At 38.8% G+C, this 17,542-nt stretch overlaps 1 protein-coding gene across 1 annotated transcript in view; it reads left to right on the plus strand.

The window, feature by feature from the left end:
* API5 (apoptosis inhibitor 5) overlaps nucleotides 1-16,403 on the plus strand; it is a 40,903-nt gene extending 24,500 nt beyond the window's left edge. Inside the window, exons 2-14 of the mRNA XM_009647609.2 lie at nucleotides 3,273-3,434; nucleotides 4,420-4,513; nucleotides 5,518-5,583; nucleotides 5,931-6,082; nucleotides 7,415-7,621; nucleotides 8,151-8,255; nucleotides 8,940-9,029; nucleotides 10,044-10,225; nucleotides 10,422-10,515; nucleotides 11,037-11,093; nucleotides 12,021-12,097; nucleotides 12,443-12,579; nucleotides 14,215-16,403. Coding sequence (XP_009645904.1) covers nucleotides 3,273-3,434; nucleotides 4,420-4,513; nucleotides 5,518-5,583; nucleotides 5,931-6,082; nucleotides 7,415-7,621; nucleotides 8,151-8,255; nucleotides 8,940-9,029; nucleotides 10,044-10,225; nucleotides 10,422-10,515; nucleotides 11,037-11,093; nucleotides 12,021-12,097; nucleotides 12,443-12,579; nucleotides 14,215-14,294 — 1,503 coding nt within the window. The 3' untranslated portion in view covers nucleotides 14,295-16,403. The remainder of the gene's footprint in view (nucleotides 1-3,272; nucleotides 3,435-4,419; nucleotides 4,514-5,517; nucleotides 5,584-5,930; nucleotides 6,083-7,414; nucleotides 7,622-8,150; nucleotides 8,256-8,939; nucleotides 9,030-10,043; nucleotides 10,226-10,421; nucleotides 10,516-11,036; nucleotides 11,094-12,020; nucleotides 12,098-12,442; nucleotides 12,580-14,214) is intronic.
* Nucleotides 16,404-17,542: the final 1,139 nt, after the last annotated feature.

Consider the following 17,542-nt stretch of genomic DNA (forward strand, 5'->3'; position numbering starts at 1 on the left):
GGGGGGGGAGCGGGGTTAGGAATGACGGGTAGAGAGAGATGAGCTCCGCGCCTGCTGTTCTGCAAGGACGGTAGTAGCTCTCGTCGCTTTTGCAGCAGCATCCTTCCATCCTGTCGGCAACTCTGCTTTTAAATGTGGCGTGGCAGATATTAACTAGTTATTAGCTAGAGTCAGACTGCTTTTTGCCTGGGGGCGGGGAGTTTCACCTGGCGAATTCAGGCATTAAAGAAGATACCGGTAGTCATCCAGATCTGATCCAGCACACTTGCAGTTCCGGAGAGTTTCTGGCAGGCTTTCTTATTAAAAGGAGGAAGATGAAGTCTGTTATGGTTTGATAACTGCCTGTAGCCCCCTTTTTTTTTTCTCCTTAGGGCAAGAATAGAAGTTCGATCCTCATGGCTAAAGGAGATTTTTTTAACCTGTAAAATCCTGGCAGGATCTGCCCTTCATACCATTACTGAATTATTAAAAAAAAATTATGATTTTGTATATAACCAATATAAAATATTATGGTTGATTCAATGTACTTTTTGAACTGCATTAGGCTCTTGTTTTATGGAATGGGTATCTGAAAAAGCATCAGATAGGTTTGTGGTTTTTTTGGTCATCGTGTACCATGTAGGAAAGTAGCTTTGCACATACCTAGCAGCGGATTTTAAACTGGATACTACTATGCAAGGTCATTTGGAAAGTTCTTTAAGAGAACAAATAATACGGTGGTTGTGAGTTGTTATTTTTTTTAAATTTTTTTTTTCTTTTTAATTGAAGTCCATTCATTTTGCTTGTGTAATTATGCCCTAGCATCCTTGCAGACAGCCCAACAACAACACTGAGCCAAGCAAAAAGGGCAGGTAATATGTTGGGAACTATGGGGAGAGATGCAGAACAAAACAGATGCTGTTACTGTGCTGCTTTACAAATAGGTAGTCCGTCATCATTTTGACTGTTGTGGGTAGCTTTTGTAAGACAGGAATGGCCATCTTGGGTAGAACAAACTACAGCGTAGGTAAGAAATGCAGCTTTGACAGGGATCAATAGCAGGTGGGTAAGAACCTCTGAGGGTAAGCATAGAATGATGATTCCTGATATACTGTCCTAGCTTTGCCTCTCTGCAGCTTGTGGGCTTCCAGAGCCAGAGATAGTGTCTTTGGAATTAGTATATCTTGCTAGGTTGTTCTTTAGTGAACTTTACTGGTGCTTTTTTTAACTGATTATATTTTTGGCATACAAATGTTCTGTGGCAAAATGTTACCTCCTTTGAACTTGTCATTTCATAATCTTACTTGATGTCTCCAATTTTTGCATTCTGAGAAGCCATGAGTAATTGTTCCTTATTCATCAGTTTTATCCCACTTATTTCTTTATTATCTCTTAACAACCTTATTAACGTGATCTCTTCCTACAAAAAGTCATCGTCACCCTGTCTCAAAAAAGAAACTTTTGAACATGAGACGAGCAAGGGGACAACCAGCAGGATGACATTAAAAGGAGTAATTTAAAAGACTGGAAGTATTGAGCTTGTAAAAGAGTGTTTCAGTTGAGAAAGGGGCTCAGGTATGATGAGTCTGCCTAATGAGTGGAACGAAGGTGAGAACTTGAAAAAAAAAATGAGTAAGCAGACTTAAAATAAAGAGGAAGGCAAACTTTTCTCCATAACACATTGTAAAACTTGTCACAGGACATTACAGAGTATGAATGGGTTCAGGAACTAATCTAGAGAAATTAATGGATGATTGGAAAACTGACAGTTATTAAAAATAGAAGTCTTGACACTGTCTCTGGCTAAGGACATTCCAGTGTTACAGATTGGGAGGAAATGTGCAAAACTTTCATGCTGCTTCTGCAGCTGCCTACTTTTTTCTTGAGCATTCAGTGCTGCCATGTACAGGGTAAAGCAAAGTCCTGCCTGAACTGTATTTTGCCTAAATGATAGTAGTTAGCATGCAGTAATACAAATTCATGGAACACAAGCTACTCTGCTTCACTGCTGTATGAATGCTTTTTTAATGTCTATTAAGTTTAAGTAATTTGTTCCATAAAAAAAGTTGTTCTTAATGTGCAGTGTGAGAACCTGTGACTATAATAATGTGTATTTCATTGTTAGTTTGTGCTGGCTCATTCCTGCCTTTGCTGTTGAGTGCACTGTGTTGGCACAGCTACAGAGCAAACCGGATGGGGATGTGGATCAGCTGAAAAGCAACCATTTTTTTCCTTGCTTATTTTTCTTCCAGATCAGTGTCCCAATCCAGTTCAGAATCTGGCAACACGGAGAGCTATCAACAAGGTGTAGGGAGTGTTTAAGGAGCATTGGTACTGAATATTAAAATACAGCTTACTTTAGAGGGAATTAATGCAGTGTACTGCTTTGTAAATTAGTATCTCTATTTGCTCTGGGTGAACTTTTATGTGGAGCAGGGGTGGTGATATATTGTGGCTCTGGGAAATTTAATGTAAATAAAGCAAAGTGTCCTGTGCTGTTGATGTTGTTGTTCAAAGTAGGATAAGTTCTTTTCACAGCCATGAGGAAAATTAATGATAGAAGGTTCTGATTTCTGCTAGCATCCTAATAATGCTTTCTTTTCACAAACACATAGCTAACCACAACAAAGACTTCCATATATTCTAAAGTTTCAGTCCTGCAGGCACAAAATTAGAAGCGCCTGTGTGATTCTAATTGGAGCAGCTAGAGAATATTCTACTCTGTTGCTGAAGTGTTTACATCTCAACTGGAGATTTCTTTTTTTGGATCTAGTCTCTGTTAACAGATCTTTTCAGAACTATGTTTTATCTCAGATTAAGTTAACTGCTTGAATAGATGCCAAAGATGCTTTAGTGCAACAGAGATTAAAAATCATTCATGATCCATTCCAGTGGCACAGTTGTTGGGAGAGGTAACCTCTGCCTGAGAGAGAATAAGCGAGCAGACAGAAGGCAGGAACTCCAACCTCAGTGAAGGTGATCATGTAATTCCTTGAGTCTGCACTAATCACAAGTGGTGTGCAAGAGCTATTAGCTTTAGGGCTGGCAGTTTGAACGATAAGCACCTGAACAGACAGAGGAACCAAAATAACAGTAAAAAACAAACAATAGAGGCAAATTTTAGTAAATTGGCACAGTTAAATTAGTCTGAGACAAATTTGTTACTTTGTATGAAGCTCTTATAATATAGTTCACTTAAATAGCTGAAGTGAATGGAGAGAAAAAAACCCTTTCTTTGTCTTGAGAATACCCAAAGATTTTTCTGTCGATATGTTCTGGTTTTCCTCTTTCAGCATAAGGATGCATACCAGGCGATCTTGGATGGTGTGAAAGGAGGTGCCAAGGAGAAGAGACTTGCAGCCCAGTTTATTCCTAAGTTCTTCAAGCATTTTCCTGAGCTAGCTGACTCAGCTATCAATGCCCAGTTGGACCTGTGTGAGGATGAAGATGTTTCTGTAAGAATAAAAACCTTGTAGCAAGTTGATATGTTGAATTTATGTTTCGTTATTCTTTTCTCTTTTTTTTTTTTTTTTTTTTTTCTTTTCTTTTTTAATAGGCTGTGTCTTTTGGGAGGGGAGGGTTGGTCTTTGGAAAACTTAAGAATACTTAGTTGTATTCCTGGAATAGAAGAATCTGTTTTGTGATGGTATGGGGAAGATACATCAATTTTCATTTGTCTTTTTCACTCCCATCATTGATCAAAGGAATAGCTGTGTTAAAAAAAAAAAAAAAAATAGATACAGTTTATTTGAACATCTATTAATTTTTTTCCTTTAAAAAAATACTTCATGGTAATTGATTCTAATAAATCCTGCAGGGAGGCAAGAAAATACTGTTCACAACTGAGAACCATGGGGATGTGGTTCTGAATGTATTATTCCTATAGAAGTCTTGAGATGCTTCATGTTGCTTCTGTGGTGTTGATAGAAGCTGTACCTTTGAAGCATCATTGGTTATCTTAATCTTAAATGATTTGGGAAGATCATTTAACAGTTTTTGTCAGTGCTGAGAACAAAACCTAGGGTTTATTTCTGCCATATGTACAACTGTAAAACTATCTGTCCTGACAGCAAATAAGACTCCAGAATAACACAGATTATAGCCCTTTATTTTGTTGTTCAAATGAATGATACTGTGAACAGAAGTGCTGTATGAATTTGTTTTTTCTCCACTGCTGCTTTAGATGTAAGAAAAATGTATTGTTTTCTTCATGAATACATCATAATAAATTCATAGCAAATATGAAGTTTGAACTGCCATTAAAGTCTGAAACTTGAACATCGCTTTCTGAATATGATATTCATGTTAAAAGAATATGTGGTCATATTCTCAAATATGGCTGATTTTTCTGCCAAACTTTGGTAGTTGAATTGCTTGATTTTTTTTTTATTTTTTTTTTAATTTATTTCTTTATTTCCATGATACTGACAACTTTGACAGATCCGTCGACAAGCAATCAAGGAATTGCCTCAGTTTGCCACTGGAGATAATCTTCCTCGGGTAGCAGACATACTGACCCAGCTTCTACAGTCAGGTAGGAGATGTTGGTAGTTTCCTGGCTGATCTCCTTGTGGCACACCTAACAATGTAAACAGTTTTGTTCTGTAAAATACTTTCTGTTGATTCATAATTTGTTATAAAGCAGTTTGTCCCAATGTCATCCTGTCCTGCTTCTGCTCTTTTCCCCGCCGCTTTATGTTTGCTGTACAGTTACACTGCTACTTCTGCTGAAAGGTCACAAATTATCCTAATGTAAACTGAAAATCTTTCTTTTAAATATAACAATTTTTTTCATTCAACTTCTGTGAAAGCATCTGTAGAAAAAGGAAAAAAAAACCCAAAACCCCTTCCAGTTATGGACTGCAGCAAATTGCCTTCTGAAAAGGAGTTACTGGATTTCAAACTGGGTACTCAGGAACTTTAAAAATCCTGAAGGCGTTTTCTTCCATACAATGCCTTTTTGGTACAAAATATTTAAGTTCTGGGTTTTTTTGGTCTTGGTAAGTTGTAGAGTGCTAAATATTAGCTCTTCAAATTTGTATTAAAAATGCAAGATTAAGTCTCTAGGCTTCTCAGAAAAGTGGTTTGGGTTTTTTTTGACACACATTTCTCCATTTAGTTCAAGAGGAAAATTGTTTCTCCCACCTAGAAATATTGTAGATTACTTCAGAGTTAAAAAAGAAATAACTATTTATTTTACCTTAATTTAGTAAACGTCATCTTGTTTACTCAGCTGTTCCTTAAAATGACTAAATATATTGATTAATAACTTCCTTCTAGTTTTCAGTCCTATCAAGTTTGTAATGTTAAAGTTTTGGCAGGGAGGCTGAAATAGCTAATAGCTTTTTGTTTTGCTTCCGGATTTCATAATGGTGGCTTTCTACTTCCTCAGACTAGTAGTCATTAAAAATACAAGTTACCTTGTTTATAATAAGGTGCTTAGGATAGAATACTTCTTGTGTGATATCAGAAATCTTTCTTTGTTTTTCTGCTCTTATGTTTGCATTTCAAGGATATGTATTTTTTTTTTCTCTTCAGATGATTCTGCAGAATTCAATTTGGTGAACAATGCTTTGCTCAGTATATTTAAGATGGATGCTAAAGGTAAAGCGTTTTTCTATAAATGTCTTTTATAGGTACTTCCCAGTCTCTATTGGGATGAGAACAGGACTCAGTTTTGTATCTTCTTAGTACAATGCAAAAGTTAGAGAGACAGCCATTGTTTGGTTTTACAAATGATACTGTTTATGAATCTGATTTATACAGACCAATAAAAGAATGTGGATTCTTATGTCAAGCTACATGAAAATTGTGTTTTTTCTTAAAAGTTAGTATAGCAGTTATTTTAAAATGTATCATGGAGTCTTACAGGAGGAAACTTTCTTCTGCATAGAAGGTTCAGCTCTTAACTTCTAAAATAATTTGCATTACCTGATGTATTCTCCACTCAGGGACTTTGGGAGGCTTATTCAGTCAAATTCTTCAGGGAGAGGATATTGTGAGAGAGAGAGCCATCAAGTTCCTTTCTACAAAACTGAAAACCCTGCCTGAGGAGGTGATGACAAAGGAGGTAGAAGAGTTCATATTGACTGAATCAAAGAAGGTGAGTGTTGTATTTCAGTACAAACTTAAGTATTACTAAACCATCTCTTATCACTGCCGTTGCTTTGGAGGTCTGTTTAAACCACAGGTAGCGTTAAGCATTGTACAAATGCAGTCTTCTAGTTACTGTATTCTGCTACAGTCCAAACTTTTCAGCATTTTGTGGGAATGTTAAAATAATGCTAGGCTCTTCTCATTTTATAAGAGCAGCTTTTATTAGAATCATAGAATCGTTCACGTTGGAAAGGGACTTTGGGAGATCGATCACCTTGGTGAATCATGCTCAGCTGAATTCGGATCAGATTTCTCAGTGCTTTGTCCAGTTGGGTTTTAAAAACCTCTAAGGATGGAGATTTCCCATACTGTCTGGGCAACCAGCTCCAATGTTTAATTGTTCTCAGCATGACTTTTTTTTTTTTTTTTTTTTTTCCTTTATCCAGTTGGGACCTCCCATTTCAGTTTTGTATCATTGTCTCATTCTCACCCTGTCCACCTCAGTAAAGAACGTGGCTCCTACTCTTGGTGAATTGCTCTTAAGTATTGGAAGATTAATGTTAGGTTGCCTCACCTCCTTATGACTTTTTTTCTTTAGGCTGAAAAAGCCCAGTTTCCTTAGGTTCTCACAGATCATGCTCTAGACACTTACCACCTTGTTGGCTGGGCTTTCTAAAGCTTTTCAACAACTTCCTCATACGGGAGGGTCCAGCACTAGGTGCAGTGTTCCAGACTTGGCCTAATGAGGGCATAGCAAAGGAGAATCCTCGATCCCTTTGCTTCCCTCAATCTACTGGCTGTGCTGTTGTCACAGCCCAGGACACTGTTCATCAACCAAGGAATGCTACTGACACTTAGGTTTAGCCTGCTGTCCCCAGGAACCCTGAGGGTCTCTTCAGCAGAGCAGTTCCCCAGCCAGTCAGTCCCCAGCGTGTGCTGATGCAGGGAAGCTAGTTCGTCTCAGGTGCAGGACTTTGTGTCTGTCTTTGAATTGCATGAGATTCATGTGCATTCCCCAAGATAAAGTACTACAACAGTCCTCTAATGAGTAGATAGTAATTTAACATTTATTCTGCCTGAAGTGTATGATTTTTTTTTATGTAAGAAATTTGTTCTTGAGGTTACAATTCAAGAAAAATAATTATTCTTATGCACAACTTGATGGCAGTTACTTTAATTTGGAGGTGCATACAATTATACTGCATGTTTCCATGTGTTCTTTAAACTTGTGTTTTTAAATAACTAGAAGCTAAATATTTGCATACTTTACCTTTTCAAATTAAGTAGGTTTGACTTGGAGGTTTACCACCACAGAAATGTTTTCTGGTGTTCTGTTAAGGTGCTGGAAGATGTGACGGGCGAGGAATTTGTTCTGTTCATGAAAATATTGTCTGGATTAAAAAGCTTACAGACAGTAAGTGGGAGGCAACAACTAGTGGAGCTAGTAGCCGAACAAGCTGACCTGGAACAAACATTCAATCCATCTGATCCAGATTGTGTGGACAGACTTCTGCAGTGCACTCGGCAGGCAGTGCCGCTCTTCTCGGTATGTATTTATGTGCTTTTTATGAGGAATATTGTGGAAAGTTAATGGCTGTAACTTCAGTGTTCTCAATGATTATGTTAGAATGACAGCATATCAGCACTTCACCTTCAGCTTCTAATGTATTAAAATGTTGGAAAACATCCTTTTAAAGCCTCTGAATACAAAGCGCTTTTGTGTTACTTTCCACTCTTCGACATTTTCTTTCAAATTTAAAATGTTACAGTGAATTATGAGAAGATTCTCACACTGGGTTTATACATGTATGAGGTTGATTATTTCGAGTCTAGTGCCAGGCAGCTGCAGCGCTTAAGTCTTACAGGCAATCTTTTCAGCCCCTGTTAGGGACAGCCTCTGAGTTCAAGCTACCTGGAAGGGTCTCTGCGTTTTAGGAGTTAGAGGGGAGTTTAATAAAGCTTTAAGGTATAGCTGTGTGGTAGACATTTATAAGGGTGATGGAGGGATGGGGGAAAAACATTTAACTCCCTCACACTCAAAAAGTAGCATGAGTAATGTGTGGTGTTTCTTGCAGAAAAATGTTCATTCCACAAAATTTGTTACTTACTTCTGTGAGCACGTTCTGCCAAACCTCGGTTCTTTGACTAGTCCGGTGGAGGGTCTTGATATCCAGTTAGAGGTAAGCCAAAGTTAAAATGTCTTTCAAATTGTAAAAAATAAGCATCTTAAATGAAGACAGCTGTTTTAAAAATCGCTAACTCCTTTCTTAAGTGGTTTTAAGTTCTTGGCTTGGAGGAAAACCAGCTACACTAGGAAAAAAAAAAGTTTGCTGTATTGAGGAATGACTGAGCATTGCCTTTTAAAGCCTGTGTCATTTGTCCCGAGCTTCTGAGGCAAGGCTAGAATAAGTAGATCAGTGTAATCATTTTTATATTACTGTAAAATTTTTTTAAGCACATAGTATTTACTGAAATGATTGCTGCATGGCTTGTGCTAATTTAGCCTCCTAAGGGAGTGGGTTTTGCTTACGTTAATCAGAGCTGTAGCTTCAGTTAGATCTCTGTGAATCTCAGTTTGAAAGTAAGCTGTGCTGCAGATGTGGGAGATGAAGTTTTGTTTACTTGTTGTCTAATGATGCTTGTTGGCATTAGACACGCAAACCTGTGTTTCTGTTTTGAGGACATGAAAAACAGACTAGGTGTGTTCCTCCTTGTACTCTTTCCTGATGCTTGGGAGGGGGTTAATTTTAATAGCTGACCTCTACTGTGACAGCCATAATGATGCGATAATCACTTCTCGGTTGAAAGTTAAGCTGTTGTACTTTCCAGTTAACACACAAAAACCCAACTATCCTTATGTATAGGTTTTGAAGCTTCTTGCTGAAATGAGTTCATTTTGTGGTGATATGGAAAAGCTTGAGTCAAATTTGAAGAAGCTCTTTGATAAATTACTGGTAAGACTAATTCAGTTTTTACTTATGTAAAACACTTCTAAAAAAAGTTTTCATAAAACCAAGTTATTTGTATCTATTAATCTATTTACCCTTTTTCTAAAGTGGCTATTTCAAAGATAGCTCTGTCCATGATATAAGGTCAAACATCATGGTGCTGGACCACCTCTCTTATGAGGACAGGCTGAGAGAGTTGGGCTTGTTCAGCCTGGAGAAGAGAAGGCTGCGGGGAGACCTGATGGTGGCCTTTCAGTACTTAAAGGGAGCCTGTAGGAAAGACAGGGACAATCTTTTCAGTAGGGCCAGCTGTGACAGGACATGGGGTAATGGTTTTAAACTAAAACAGGGTAGGTTTAGACTAGATATAAGGAAGAAATTCTTTACAATGAGAGTAGTAAAACACTGGAACAGGTTGCCCAGAGAGGTAGTGGAGGCCCCGTCCCTGGAAACATTCAAGACCAGGTTGGACGGGGCTCTGAGCAACCTGATCTGATTAGCAGTGTCCCTGCTCACTGCAGGGGGGTTGGACTAGATGACCTCTAGGGGTCCCTTCCAACCCAAAATATTGTATGATCATTTTGCAATTCAAAGCCTTTGTAGATACAGAGAGCTGTTACCTGCATAACGTTTTTAATCCAGTAAACTCGTGTAGTTTTATTCTTTTTAAATTTTATAGTCATGAGAGATTCATGTTGATCTCATTAAGGGCTATATCTGCACTGACAATTTTAAGTAAATTCAGTGCTGTTTCAGAAGCACTGGTGCAGTACGTTGTTGCTTCCTGTGGTAAGAGTGCTACCGTAATATTTCCTCTGAGTCAGAAGTGTCAAGTCACACAAGTGTAGGCAAACCACCTGCACCAGGACTTCATGCAGCAGTACATTACGTTAGTATAGGGATGGGAGAACACTTCTTAAATTGTCAGCATAAATAAACCCTCCAGTTCAATCACTGCTAAAGAACGGTCAGTCTGTGTAAATGTGTTTCACGCATTTGTTTTTCCTTGCTGTTCATTAGGAGTATATGCCCCTTCCTCCAGAGGAAGCGGAGAATGGGGAGAATGCTGGCAGTGAAGAGCCCAAGTTGCAGTTCAGTTATGTGGAGTGTTTATTGTATAGCTTCCATCAGCTGGGTCGTAAACTTCCAGACTTCCTCACAGCCAAGCTGAATGCAGAGAAATTGAAAGACTTTAAAATCAGGTAATCATTTAGAGGCAGGTGTTAGAGTTGTGTTAGAAAGTGCTGCTAAAGCAGCACAAATCAGATTGATAGAAGACTTATTTTAAGCATTTTTCCCAAAGGGAGAAAAAATGAGATTACAGCTTCCCTTTGCTCATGCTTTTATTCTTTGGGCATAATGTAAAATTTATTGACACATTGCTTTTAAATTTTTTAGGCTACAGTATTTTGCCCGAGGGTTGCAGGTGTATATTCGACAGCTTCGTCTAGCACTTCAAGGAAAAACAGGAGAAGCCTTGAAAACAGAGGAGGTAAGTATTATTCAAGAATTGTGATTTTTCTAATTAAGCCTACAGAAATAACCATTGGCATACATTGATGGACTGCAGTCTATTGTAAGCATGCAAATAGATTAGGGGAATAATACAATAATACAGATGCTAACATCTGTTGCAACTGCATCTTACTTGACGCTGCATTTTGCAAGCTAAGGTGATCTTTTAGTTTCTACTGTTAGCTGTTCCCTGCATCCACATGTATGTGGCTTAACTGTGCTCTGCATTTTGTTTTGAAGGGGAACTTTTCATATATTGGGCGAAAAAAATTTTAGTGGGAAGTACACTGGAACACTGAAAGCAACTAATTTATATAAAACTGCAAGAAGTCTAAAATAATTGTAATGAAAACTCAGAAGCGTACGCATGTTTCGCTATTACTATTGCTATAGCAATTCACGAGGAAGAGCAGTCAGTTTAATGTTGCGACTTCATCGAATGCATTTGACATACAAAGCTACTGGAATAGGTGTTCAGCGGTGTTTCTTTTTTTACAGAACAAGATTAAAGTGGTTGCCTTGAAAATAACCAATAACATAAATGTTTTAATCAAGGTAAGTTCTCACATTATGAAGGAATAAATTCACACAGTAGAGTAACCTGTACAGAAAAAAGGAATAGATTTGAACTAAGTGGTATTGTGCTAAGCTAGTCAGTGTTAGCTAGTTCAGGGTTGCTGCCTGCTTTACTGTTTCTGAAGAGAGATGGATCTGCTGTTTATGCAAGCTGCTTAGCCTTTGCTGCTGCTGCTGTTGGGGTAGGGTGTTGAGGCCCTTTTTTGCAGTACTAGTTGCCTGCAGGAGTAGAAGACCTTGCTTTAGGTGTCCCTAGATTCTGGCCAAGCTTTCTTCCTTGTCATTTCCCTTTTCTGCAGTGTCAGGGAGGGGTAAGGAATAGTTTGAAGAGGTGCAAGGAGTTGTAAAGGAGGGAGGAGACAAAGCAAGCTGCTATACAGAACCTTTTTCTCCAAAGAATGTAGGAGATGGGCTGCAGAAAGAGACTTCCATCCAGAGCCCCTGAAACCATTCTGATTTCTTCTAACCACCTTTTCCTCTCTTCCTTCATTTCCCATCTCCTGCCCTCAATCACCACGATAAACCAAAAGCTTTGCCTACGGTATTGAGAAGCCTATCTTTTACCATTGCAGGGATATCGGATGTCTCCCTGCAGGAGTCGTCGTAGTTCATTGTAAGATCCTTGATGTGCATAGGGAGAGAGAGAAAGTGTGTTATGTTGGTATAAGACACTATTCTGTTAATATAAATCTCATTTGAATTCCGCAGTAAAGCGTACGGGCTGAGGGCAGCCAGATAAGGCAGTTAGCTGCTGCTGTCTTCGCTCTCTGACATGGGACTTCAAAAAGGATTTAAAATTGTTGTAAAGTAACTGTTATTCTGGCATCTCAGTAGGTAGCTAAAACTTTGAAGTGCAATCAACATGAATTTAACTGTAGAATAAACTGTCCTATTTTGCCCCGATAGGATCTCTTCCACATTCCTCCTTCTTACAAAAGTACAGTTACACTGTCCTGGAAACCAGTGCAGAAGGCAGATGCAAGGTAAGTGTTAATTTTTGGTGGTTTTTATTTTGTAAACAGCAAAAATTGTCCCCAAGCTGTGTGTGTATATAATATACACAGCACATGAGCTAAAAGTTTCATAATCAAAAAAAACCACCCATCCGGGAAGGAATTAAGGCTGTGGAGTGATAATCTTAGTCTTGCTTTAGGGATGCAATAGACCGAATCAACTGGAGACTAGCTTGCTTCCTCTTTTGAAGTATTATTCAGGTCATATTCATTAGCTGCTGCTAGCTTCCAGTGCTTAATCTTTGAGGCTGAACTGCTATTCCTGTAGTTGTCGCCACAGGGGTGTAACATTCTGTTTTTGCTTTCTTCTGTCAGTCAAAAAAGAGCAAGTGACGATACAACCTCAAGTTCACCCCCAAAGAAAGCTTCGGCAGGACCAAAAAGGGATGCCAGGCAAATATATAATCCTCCCAGTGGAAAATACAGCAGTAACCTGGGTAGTTTTTCTTACGGTAAGTTAGGCAGCTTGGAAGAACTTTGTCTAGTGACAGCTGTGCCTTGGGGCGGGGGGAAAAAACTAATTAGGCCAACTTACCATCACATTCTCAGAAGATCAAATTGTGCTGTCACCAATTCTTGTGTGTAATGGTCTCTTTCTAGCTGTTGATCTGTTACCAGCCTGTAAACTGTGTCATTTGCAAGTTAATTTTTTTTAGTAATGTTTTGATACAGAGTTAGTAATTGAACTATTGTGTTCCGTGTTACGAGACACAGCAGTCGCACCCCAAATTGCCCATTGGACAGACCAGCTTCTGCAAGTGACAGAGCTGGGCCATCTCCTGTCATATGTCTGGACCTGTGCTGAATTCCTGTTACAGCCACTGCTGGTGTTGCAGACCTGATCCAGAACTTCTGGGAATTGCCAGGTTCACTGTGCCTACATGCAGTTACATCCTCATGCACCCAGTCAGAGTGATTCTGCCTCTCTGCAAGTCTTATTTATGGGCAAAACAGGAGAGCAGTTGCAGACAGGGTGAAGAGGCCCAACAGTGGCAGCAACCCATTTATGTTGTCCTCCCAGAAGGCCACCCATTGGTCCTACCTCTGTTGAGTAAACAGCCTGCTATGACAAATTCTCACCCATGCCCATAGGCTGAAAAACTGAGATAAAGCACTGTCTTAAATATAAAACAAAAAGAAAAAATCTGCAAATTTCTTACTGCAGACTTCAGGCGATACACCTGTGTCTTTTAAGATAAGCTTGTAGTCCTAAAGTTCTATAAAATTAGGAAGTTTTTAACCAAAAATATTTTATTGCTTACTACTGTTTCTTGTTTGTGAGATGCTTGAGCCTCTGATCAGCTTTTGATTTCTGTACTCTTTAAAATAAGCACACTGTTCTCTTTGTAGATTAATGTGACCTGTATTTTAAGACTGTACATGAAGAGAAAGCATGGAAGGGGAATGATGGTTTGATGTATTTTTAAACAAATCCAAAGAAACTCTACAAAATATTTCATGGTGGTTTTTGCTGTGATCAGATTTGTTCTTAACAAAGGGAAAGGAAAAATTTTCTACAGTATACAAATAGTTTGTGTGGCATCCATCTATGTCTAAGATTTTTAATTGGATATAATTAAGATACCAGCCCAGCAAAAAAAACTTAAGTATGCTGGTGATAACTTAATGTTAAAGATAGACTAGGACAGACAGACTGGCAAAAGCTGGGGTTTTCCATCATGTTATAAAATCAGTAGGAGCAAGTCAGACAAATGCCTCAAGATCAACATGGTGTGATCGGACAGAAGGATGAGCTGGGTAGCCTAATGAAGTTCTTTGCAGACCAGTTTTCAATTCTGTGATAATGGATTGGCCTAAATATAGTTCTGAGATAATGGGATAGTTATGTGTCGTAGTATTAGCATGCAGAAAGACTACATTTAGTTTAGAGAGGCTGGTTCTCCTGATCTCCTTTTATAGTTAGTGGGGTCTATTGTCCATCAAAGCACAACTCTCAGATCTCATGGTATATAAGCAGGATTAGCCTCAGTGACTTAAGTCAGCCTCTAATACCTCCCATTATTGCCATTTAATTTTAGTCTGTATACAGCATAAAACCTGTATGAAAAATTTTGACTTTATTTCAGAGCAAAGAGGTGGTTTCCGGGGTGGACGAGGAAGAGGCTGGGGAGGACGTGGCAATCGTAGCCGAGGAAGAATCTACTGAGTAGACCGCTAAATCTTCCATGCCCCTGAAGAGCTAAAGTGAAAGTGCTACTCGGCAAATTTGCTCGGAGTATTGTTTCCTTCAAGGATTGCCTTCCACTAAGACTGACTTAAATGTTCTTTATACCTTTCTATGTATGATCTACTTTTCTAACGGACTACAACTTGTCCATAGTGAAACTACAACTGTATTTTTGGATGCTTACAGTCAGCAGTTTTGGGTTCTTATTTTTGAAGTGTCTTCAGGATTTATTCGAAATTGGAAAAGAGCGTAGATGTTTTATCAAAAGCTACATCTTGACAGTTTGTATATTAACCTAAAAATCAGCTACCGCATAACTGAAACTATATAATTGAGTTTATGTATTAAGTAATGGACAGGAAAGGCATGACAACAGAGATACATGTCAGATAAGCTTAGCAGCTGAAGTAATCCTTTCCTCATCTGTAACCATATTTTGCAATATGTGGAGAAGAGTACCATTGTTAAATTCGCTTTGATTTACTTTTTTCAATGGAACAGAATGATACACATGCTGGTTTTCTAAAGTTTGCAACATGGATGGAAATTTATTTTGCTTGTAGCATGAAGCAGTCCTTTTACTTAGAGATGTGGAGAATGTGGTGTTTTTGGTTTGCACATCTTACTCTTCTCCGTGCATTGTAATGCAAAAGTGATGTTTTGCAAATGAATTTTTAATGTTTACTATGAATATGTGCATATAGTTATGCCGTGAAATTTCAGTAAATGAACAGAAAAAAAGAAAATAAATGACTAGAATTATTTCAGGAATGGGTAAAGACTGATGCAGTGATTAAGCTTCATAGGCTGGAGCTGGACCGTAGCAGTACCTGGCTCTTTTCTATGTTTTGCAGATTTCTGGATTAGTTGGCACTTGAGGGTTTTGTTTTGGTTTTGTGGTTTTTTGGGTTTTGGTTTTTGGTTGGTTTAGTTTTGGTTGTTTTTTTTTTTTTACCAATACAGTTGCATTTAGAAATATATAAATAAAATTGTATTTTGAGTAAAATTGAAAAAATCCAACTATGTAGTTCAATTCAGGTGGAAAGTTAACAATTCAATGCTATTTTTTTTCCATAGCAACTTGGGATTCTTATTTACTGGTGTACACCCAGAAAATACAATGTAAGAGCACAATGCTTTTTTTTTTTTTTTTTTTCTCCTCTTCTCACCACTCAGAATTTTTACTTCTCAGTACTTCTCAGGTCATTCAGCATTGTAAAGGAATTAGCAGAATAGTAAAAAGAAGTTGGGACAGAGGAAAAGAGTTTTAATAAGTGCTCCAGGGCGCATTGATGTAAAATAGCTTAGGCTTTAGAGGAATGAAGATTATTTCTTATCCTCCTTTTTTCGTCCAGCCATTTGATATCCACACAGACAAATGCCTGAAAGTGATGTTTCCTCACCTAGTTCCATTTGTATTTGCTTGTGAATCTGATTCAGGTGTCTTCATTTGATATGTATCACTATGCTTAGAAGGCCAGAATACCGAAACCATGTTGAAGTTAGAGATACTGTCAATGCTAAATTAGAAGTCTATTTTTGCTTAACTCTGAAGCAGTAGACAGCAAACTTTGGACATTCCAGGACATGTGAGCTGACTTGCTGATTACATGCCAGCTGCTAAACTCAGATTTGTCATTAAAACCAACAAACTTGGAAAAGAGCTTTGCAGGACAAATTCATGAGATCAGAACATCACTCTGAAAATACGTGCTAGGAAGGTAATGAGCCTCCACTGGGGTGGGGGGGGGGGGGGGTGGGGAATAGACATTTTGCACTTGTGGCTGTAATTTGTGTTTTGAGGGGATTTAAAAATGTAATCTCAAAGCCTAAACATAGCTTGTATTTAGACTAATAACTAGATACTAGCAGCTTATTTTCTCACTGAATTTTGAGTGAGTTTTCTTTACGGGACTCCTGTTTTTCAGAGGTGATGTGCAAAGTTCTTGTGGCCTCAGAAGTAGTTAGATTTTTTTCCCCCTACACACAGTTTCATATTTAATTTTAATGCAGTGAGTTCTTGTGGAGACACCTGTTTACCATCTTGTTGAATTGTAAATGTTCCCTTACGCTTTTGGAATAAATTCATTTTGTAATTTTGTTTGGCTCATTGTTTCACAGTTCCTCTGCAACATTTTGTGTTGGCTTAGTAAAAGGGTACTGTGGTACTACTTTGTTTTAGTGACTTACTCCTTGGGTTGCTATAGATGTATTGAGCTGTTTGCCACTAAGGAAACTTAGGAAGACTGCATTAGCTGTCCCAACTTCTAAGAAATTCAACTTCTAAATGCAAAGTTTTGGCTAGGAATTTAAATACTCGGCAAAAGCTGCATGTCATACATCTTATTTGGGAATTGTCATGTGAAAAGGAGTCATTCATTTTCCTAGATGTTGACAAGGAGTCATTCATTGTCCTAGATGCTGACAATGCAATAAAATTTAAGATGATAGAGCAAGAGTGGCTTGTAGTAGCAGCCTGGGTTTTTTGGTGAAACCTGTGATAAGCCTGACATGAAAACTCTGGCAGCAGTAAGGAACTGTCATACTTGTGGTACTGTATTCTCTGTCCCAAGAGAAACTGAATCCCCTGCATTAGTTTAACCGTAATAACACCATCTGTAAACATTTTTTTCTTGTTTCTACTTAGTAGGTTTGAGTTACAGGCAAATTTTATTGCTTAACGGGCTCTGGGAAGTCAGGCATCCCCAAGGAAGCAGAACTGCTTGCAGTTCACTTGCTTGTGAACTTAGAAAGGTCAAACAGGCCAAAGTTTGAATTTGGCAGCTTTTATATCTCGCTCAGGACTGGGGAGACAGGCTGCCGCTGCTGGGTTGGTATTTACCATTAGCTGGAATAGGAAAGGAAAAGTTTACATTTTTCCGTGTAACTGGAAAGCACTAGAAGGAAAAAGGAGTGATGAGTTTCACAGCTACCTTCGACCGGCTCTTCAGTGAGCCGGCGTGAGCCGTGGGTAGCTGCAGGTACAGCTCGCTTGGATTTGGGCAGCAGGCCCTTTCCTTCAGCTGTCACGGCACGCGTGCGCTAGACAGCAATTAACTTTTCTAAATGAAAGCGTCCAACGCGGTGCCACGCGCTGCTTGTTGGCATTTGAGCTCCGGACAGCGGCTCCGCCGCTACCGGCGCCTGCTTTTGAAGTGCAACACGGCTCAGGCAACCGGACTCGGCCTCCCCTGCTGGGCTGGCTGTGCGTGGGGCCGCCGACGCCC

Source organism: Egretta garzetta, unplaced genomic scaffold (genome assembly GCF_000687185.1).
Source record: "Egretta garzetta isolate BGI_Z169 unplaced genomic scaffold, ASM68718v1 scaffold329, whole genome shotgun sequence".
Classification (NCBI taxonomy): domain Eukaryota; kingdom Metazoa; phylum Chordata; class Aves; order Pelecaniformes; family Ardeidae; genus Egretta; species Egretta garzetta.